Here is an 8244-nt window from a genome sequence, read left to right as displayed (position 1 = left end):
ACAATTTTATTCAAAATCAATCTGCTGGTTAAAAGGTCTGAAGGATTATCTGTAGCCTACTGAAATAAGTTAGATTACGACTAAACTTGAGAAAGAAATCAAACATGGACTCTAACTTGCAATCCAATTCTAACTGAAACTCCTAATACAATAACTCACACAAAGAACCTTCATAACTTACTCTAGAATGTTCCAATTTGAATTCTAAGAGTAGACCTAGATTCCTTGCAAGAAGTAGGACAATTCTAAAGGACTCTTTCACAAACTACGAATCCCAAGTCTAATTAGGACTCTTTAGTAACTTGGAAACTAAGGACTCAATTTCAAAAATATAAGTAGATCTAGGGTCTCACAAACATATTGGACCCAATTACCCTAACTTGGACTCAACGAAAATTGCAAAAATGACCAAAATACCCTGGTGGAATTAGGTGGTGTAGGGTTTGCGGGAGCAACCCTAAGACCTGTGTGCCCCTGGAAATGGTTTACATCACCCCCACCCACCCCACCCCCCCAAAAAAAAAAGCACACGCACACGCACAAATATCCTTGAGACCCCATAGAAAACCATAAATTCATCTCAAGGGTTTCACCTCTTGTTTAAGGGGATAGAGATAGAATGAACAAACATAAACCCCTAGGGGATGCCATTGGGATAAACCCAACACTATATGGCAGAACATCTTCTAACACAATTATGGAAATATAGATGGGAGTGGATCTTTATTCACCCAAACTAGCTATACCAGTTCAACAGTTATGCTAAGCAATATATATGAAAGAGATCAATAAATGCCTTCCAGCCTACTATAATCAATTTTATTTTTTCCCTAGTCTATACACATTTTATTTTATTGACTAACTGTGCCCCTGTGTGTAACAAATTTTAAGTTCATCATGTTAAAGGCTTAAAAAAGCCTCACTTCATTATTAGGGATGTGATATGGTGCATCCACAACACTTAATATATGCATACATCTATAGTAAGATTAGCATGTCTTGAAAGCTATGCATCTAAAATCAGTTATTGAACAGTTAGAAAATGAAGTTTTAATAATATTCTTTTTTATGAGAAGTTGGAGTTTATCAATTCTGCACTGTAAAATTAATAGAGTCCAAAGAAAAATCCTCCAGTAATATAGAATACTCATTGAATATTTCTACATACAGGTAATAATCAACATTCGAACTATAAAATAGATATTACTATTATCAAAATCAAACAAGCTGCCAACGTAACCACTTTGGTAACCTGAAGAATAATTGGTCGGCTTCAAATTTCATTATGCAAGGTGATTGTCTGATCTATTCAGACGAGCGGAAAATGGTGCTGAGGGATGATCCATCTCAATTATTCATATAAATCTATGAATTTGCGACAAACTTGCTAACAGTTTCACATTGCTAATTACCATTTCAAGCTGTTTTCCCAACTACTTCAGTCTCAAGTTCTTCCAATGCCGACCACAACTTTGGGTCGTTATAATCCTTAATAAGAAAGATAGCCCCTGCTTCATTCAATATATGTTCAGGATTTCTGGTAGCAACACCCAAAACTGGCATCCCTGCTGCTACTCCAGCTTTTATTCCTGATGCTGAATCCTATCAAAGGGGAGTGGACAGTCAGCAGTACATAACCAGTTAACTAAAACCCCACGAAACTCTGAACGCTGAAAAGTAAAAAAGGTATATGCAAACCTCAAATACAAAAGAATGGTTTGGAGAAGCCTTGAGTGCTTCTAGACCCTTCAGATAGGGTTCAGGAAATGGTTTTGCACGCTCACATTCACTCCCAATTATGACCGCATCAAAGAAATCAGACAGGCCGAGAACTGATATCATAAGCTCCGCATTTTCTCTAGGAGCATTGGTAACAGCAGCCCGTTTCAAGCCACGATCCTTGATCCATTTACACAACTTATGTAGGCCATCTAGAGGCTTCACTTGCTCTGCTGCCAATCTACAAAATTACAGAAGTACTAGAATAATGAATACCATAAGAAAGAAACAAAAGGTAAAAAGATTAAAAAGAGGACACCAATAAGTTGATGGGAATTTGAATATTACCTACGAAACATTGCTTCTTTATCATCTACAAATTTGAGGGCCTTCTCCATATCCCAATCAGGGAAGATTGCACGACAGATATCTGGGTTATGCTTGCCAGCAACATTCTTAATGAAAAATTCCTCATCGATGGGGATTCCACCATTGTAACCAATCTGTTAAACATTCCGCATTTAAATTGCAATTGGGAGGTGTAAAGTTGGGGCATTTTTATCAGCATTCAGATTAACTACTATACCTCCAAAAGCAATTCACGGAAAGCCAGATAATGGAGTGGATCTGAATCGCATAGCGTTCCATCAATGTCAAATAATACCGCTTCAAGAGGGGCAAGCCTAGAGAGGGACCATCTGTTGTTTCCACAAAACAAGGCCAGATGTTATTTGAAGTAATACTTTATGATCCGATATATTCAATTCTGTCCATCTACCAAAAGATCTGAAGCTGCTTCAGATATCATTGATGTGCATCATATATAGACAAATTAAAAAAATGCATCCCCATATGAAATTTTAAAATTATGCTTCCAGCAAACACAAATTAATAATTATGAAAATCAACATAAGAATGAATCTCAGCCTCAAGAAATTATAGGGAAACCAATGGAACTGGATCATCTTTACCATTTGGTAACCCATGTTCTATTCAAAAACTTATGCTTCCAAAGTAGACAACCAGAAATCGCATTTTGTTGGAGGAGATTGTGACAAATATAATTGAGCATGATTAATAAATGTTGATGAAGTTGCAAATATCCATGGGTTTCTGGGGAGCAATAAATTGATTAGATAATTGAAGCCGATAAATCCTCCACATAAGACTCCCATTCTAGTTCCTATGCTTGATTACCAGATTCCATCTACCTGATCAATTTGCGTGCCTACATGCAAGAAATATCTTATAGAACATTTCCAGGGAATGTATTATCTTTAAAATACCCACCAAATAACAACCACACATCAGCAAAATCTACATAAGTGAGATAATATACAAAAGGACTCTCGAACTTTGATAAGCAAAATGATAACTAAAGGAGAATCACTTTCAAAGCACGTTTCTGAATTCATCACGAAGTTGTGTCCCAAGAGAGACTCATTCATAAGCTGCAGCCATTGAATCCATAGGCTCCCTAGTGCATAGGTATCATTCAGACACTGTTAACCAATAGAGTTACTTAGCTGACAACTTTGATACTGTTAGAAACCTACCTAGCTCCATAACTTGCTCCGTTATAAATGACTTTCCTTATCTTTTAATATCAGTAATTCTAAGTCCTTGATGGAATCAGATTTTAACCATGATACTCTCAGAACTTGCATAAACCACAAGTACTTTCTTCCATTTGAGTTGGATATTCAATGAACTAAGCCCCTTGAACCCACCTCTGCTCCATTTTGATTTCCTTTAGGCACAGGATCACTTTCCTGAGACAGATGTGATCATGTGATTGACCAAATGGGTAAGCACTTAGGACCAAAATGTTCCTCTCTTAAGAAATCTCATCATGAATTTACAACATTCCAACTAACCTATTGGCTTTTCCCACCCGTGGACTTTTATGAGCATATAAAGTAACATTGCTTAGATGATCAGGTGGTCGTTTGAGTCTACGTACATAAGAAGTACTTTCAGCATCATGAAAATTATAGATTGGAATGTTTTTTAGCGCAATATTACATGGAATTTTTGGTTGAGACAACGAGAAAGTACTTTTCATGATCTTGTAGGCTACAAACCCTGCTTGGAAGGGAAATAAGCCAAAACATCAAAACTTTGATTCGTAGAAACAATCTCAGTTAGGTTACATCGATCAACATGAATCCAGCGATAACAAACGTTATCTTCTAAATAAACATAGACACAGTCATATCAATCTGCAAGGGAAACAGAATGCAATCCCAGAAGACATGCGATCAACATGAATCCAGCGATGACAAACGCCATTTTCTTTAAATAAAAATAGACACAAATCCTATCGATCTGCAAGAGTAACAGAGTGCAAGACCACAAGACATCGATCAACATGAATCCAGCAATAACAAACACCATTTTCGAAACAAAAACAAAATACATGTCATATCAATCTGCGAAAGAAACAGAACGCGAAGACCAAAAGACAGCAGAACATGAAGAAACAAAGACATATAAAAGAAGACCTTCCTGTTGGATGACAATTCGCTGAAGAATCTGCCATCTGATAACAGCAAAAATTCTAGAAAACAATTCTCGCAAATTCTTCTTCTTTGTAAATTGGTCTTTGAGGAAAAGATCAACGACAACGAAGACTTCAAACAAGATTAAGGAAAGGAAACAAGGGCCTGGCCTGCTACAAAGTTTTTTTTTTTTTTTCGTCCAAAGGCCTGCTACAAAGTTGTCACTTACGTTTCCCCTTTTAAAATGTCCTTAAAATTGGGAATTGGTTGGGAATTCGGTTTCTCGTTAACTCAATTTAAAAATCCTTTAAAATAGGGTTGAGCTGGAGAGAGTCCGGATAACTTTGTGCTCACCATATGGGAAATTTATGGTTGTATGGTAACGATTTTGGCACACTTATTCTGTGCGATTTGCCCACTTTGGCACAGAAGTCAACAAAAACATGTATGGTAAACCGGTTCAGCAAAACTGTGTTGGTTCAGTAAAACTATGCTAAACCAGGCATTTGGCACATAAATTCCTTGTATCAGAATTGCTTCTGGTGAAAATGCGCGGGCACAAGAGCTTGGCTGACGGAACGAAGGGGCATCGATGTAAATTCCGTCTGAAATAGAAAGCCCTTCGTTCAAGCATCTCTCGTCTCTCTGCACTCTCTCTCGTCTTTCTCATTTCTCTCTGGTCTCTCTGGTCTCTGTCGACGATGACGTGTGGTGTCTCTCTCGTCTCTCTTCTCTCTCTTCTCTCTCTTGTAGACAACTCATATGTATGTTATCCAATAATCTAGGAAAGCGTCGATGGGCATCTTCGGAGAACATCCCATACTATTTCCTCCGATGTCCAAGGACCGAAATGTCAAAAGGACATTCCCCAATCCCAAATTATACATATTCAATCACATTCCCGATTACATCACATCATATACAAATGATATTTCATTATATAGAAGATATTCAATAAAACATGATTAATCGCATATGTAATTAACAAGAATGAACATTCATGATAACAAAAGAATAGATAAACATAGCACTACTGTACTTGAAGTACTTACAATAGTCATATATTGTAAGAAATACGATAAAGAAGGTGAATATACTAAGTTTCCAATCATAAAAGTAATATTCACATAATCCATGTAATTATGGTAATAACCGTCCTTACCTTAATTCGAATCGAAGAGGGTTCGGATATCAAGGAGGATGGTCCCAAGGTTAGTACTTGAACCCTAGACAATATGGGTGCAATATCAAAAGAAAAATCAAGCAAATCGGAGGTCGAACGGATCAAAACGGACAAAGCGTCAAAAATCATATTCAGCCGGTTGACTGACTGGTAGACTGACTCAATCGACCAGTCAGTCAACCAGATGAACAATAACGGGGCAGATTTTGGATTTTTGATCCGAAACCTAACTTCCGGAGCTCGGACCGATCCGAAACTTGGGGGAATTGTTTATAACAGTATAAGAATACTACATAACAAGAATTAGCATGATCTAATGTTCCAATCAGGAATACCCAAATTGAAACCCTATGTTCTATATGCTAGTGTTATGGATATTTTATAATAGACCTGTCTGGGTCGACCAAAGAAGAACTGGACCGATCAAACCTTGGCTAGACCATGAATAAAACGAAGGTACTAAACAAGGTATACAATTTGAATCATATCCAACCTCCTTAAAGATAGGGATAAGGATTCCGATCAAGTCGGGTTACTCTTAGAATCCAGATTGGACTCCACAACTACAATCCAAGTAATACTGTCTTGGCGGATAAGATTCCTCTCCTCAGGAAGCTAGCAACAATGACAGAGTTCTATTCAAACTCCATTACTGCATAGTTAAGGTAACCTCTCCTAAGATCTATAAATACCCACATACTCATCATTATCAGGTTGGCTCTCTTGAGTTATTGAATACACTGTGAGATTGAGTTTGCTTCCTCTGTTGGTCTAAACTAACTTGTTCGTCGGAGACGAAACTCGACCAGACCGGTCGAGCACGTTTTTGCAGGTTCGAGCGTTCGACCAGGAGAGACCGAATTCTGCATCAACAGCTAGAATCATAGTCTTCAATGAAATCAAATGTAAATGCAAGGAACATTAGGGAATTCAAGTAATGAAATGATGGACAATAGATTAGGATCAATTACTAACCTAAAATCAGACCTAGCATACAATAAAAATCAGCTTAGGTGATAAAATCAAGATGCTATGAAGAAAATCATGGTAATGTATAGACAAGAATTGAAATGGGGTGCATAGCATCAATGGTTGAGAGGGGTTTAAGCAAATGAAAGGGGGAAACACATGAAGTGGTGTTTGCAAGGTTGCAGCACCATGTTCATGGTCTCAACAGCAAGAAAGAGAAGAGGTGAGAGTAAATTAGATGGTGAGTGATAGAATCCATACCTTGGGGAAGAGATTTGAGAAGAGAGACTATGATTTTTAAAGGAGATCTTCACCAAAGCCAAGGAAGAGCCTAAGAGAAGCCTTCCCACGTCCCAAGAGAGTCCCAATAGAAGAATGGGGTTAAAGCCCCGAAGTCCCCTTTAAATAGAACGCAAAATGACCAAAAACCCCAAAATTCTCGGGCTTATAATCCTTTGGTCGACTGACTGGTAGACTGGCCAGTCGACCAAGCAGTTGACCAAACAAGAACAGCAACTTGGGGGAGGTAATTGGAGGCTGATATCAACTCAAATTGAGGTGGGTTTTCTCCTACAAGTCAATCAACAAGTCTAGATCAGGGAATTACCTTCGGAACATGTCCGGGAGTGCATTAGGTCCACCAACTAAGCTCTCCTTCTTCAGGCTGCAGATTCTTAACCAACACTGGCAATGCATCCAAGTATGGAGCACCATCAACCATATCCAAGGGTTTTGGGTCAAACACCATGCCTTCTACGGAGAGGACCCATAGAGACCTCTTCCTTCACTTCGGGACATGGATCTACCCTAAGGGAAAGGTTTGACATGACTTCCTAAGGCTTTTAAAGATAGTAACACTGAAAATAAGGTCCAACATCAAGGTCTAACATGAAACAAGTCTTTCTTCACCCAAAACGAATAGGGTGTCCTAGCTAGGTTTGGGCCGAATTTCACACAAAAGGCAGGCTATCATACCTGAACAGATTGCCTAGTGCACAAAAGGGAGGTATCCGACTCCAAGTTGATGTGACTCAGTAGAGGACTATGCATTGGACTATGTATAACCCTAACAAGCGCTAATACTCATACCAATGGTGGAGTGAGAGAGTGGTGACCTAAACCCTAGCCATGGAATGTCTGAGATGGATGCCCTGACCAAATTACCGCAGAAAACCCAAGATACTAAGATGGTTGAGGGAAGAGTGACTGAGACTACCCAGAGGAGTATGGTATTGTATCTTAATGCGTGCTTGTCACTAAAGACCAACATATATAGAGTTAGAAGCATACTGGCATCATTGTTTCATATCATTTGCATCATGTTTGTTCTGAACTGTTTGTAGTTATTTATTGTAATTGAACTACTTGTTGAGTTATGTTGAGCTCACCCTTCGGGAAATATGTTTTTCTTTAGATTCTGTTGTAGGTACTGATGACTATAAGAGCCAGGACTACGAGGCCACAATGAGTGACTCATGTTACATACAAGAGCTTGGTTGTTACGAACATAACAGTGAAGATTTCCAATGTGACCATGGTGCGTACTAGGATTAGTCCTATTTTGGAGCTAGAGCGCCCGTATTTGGATACGGAAGTCTTCGAGTTTAGAGATACTTTATTTGAGATTACGAAGATGTATGATTAGACTTAGTCTTTCCTTTTTATTCAGTTATAATACTTTAGAGTTTTGGTCTACCTTCCACATTGACCTATAGAGTTATTTTTCCACTATACCCTATAGTTATTTCTTTGATTGTATCATTTTATTATGCACTCTAATATACTTGGAGATTTATTCTGAGACCATTCTTTAATTGTTTCTTAATATAGTTATACAATGATTATTCTTTGCTCTTGATTATATTATTGTGC

The 8244-nt window shown here is 38.1% G+C and overlaps 1 protein-coding gene across 1 annotated transcript; it reads right to left on the bottom strand.

The window, feature by feature from the left end:
- Positions 1-1105: 1105 nt before the first annotated feature.
- LOC149029104 (2-deoxyglucose-6-phosphatase-like) lies at positions 1106-4451 on the bottom strand. The gene is made up of 5 exons (XM_089140390.1): positions 4224-4451; positions 2306-2417; positions 2068-2222; positions 1699-1960; positions 1106-1602 (listed from the first exon to the last, which is right to left on the bottom strand). Exons 1-5 carry the CDS (start codon positions 4259-4261, stop codon positions 1417-1419), a joined length of 753 nt encoding a protein of 250 aa, XP_088996516.1. The 5' UTR covers positions 4262-4451; the 3' UTR covers positions 1106-1416.
- Between the last annotated feature and the right edge of the window lie 3793 nt (positions 4452-8244).

The sequence above is a fragment of the Hakea prostrata genome, chromosome 1, assembly GCF_041222555.1.
Source record: "Hakea prostrata isolate BN-2017 chromosome 1, UWA_Hpros_2, whole genome shotgun sequence".
Taxonomy (NCBI): Eukaryota; Viridiplantae; Streptophyta; class Magnoliopsida; order Proteales; family Proteaceae; genus Hakea; species Hakea prostrata.
This window is presented reverse-complemented; position numbering and strand designations above follow the sequence as displayed.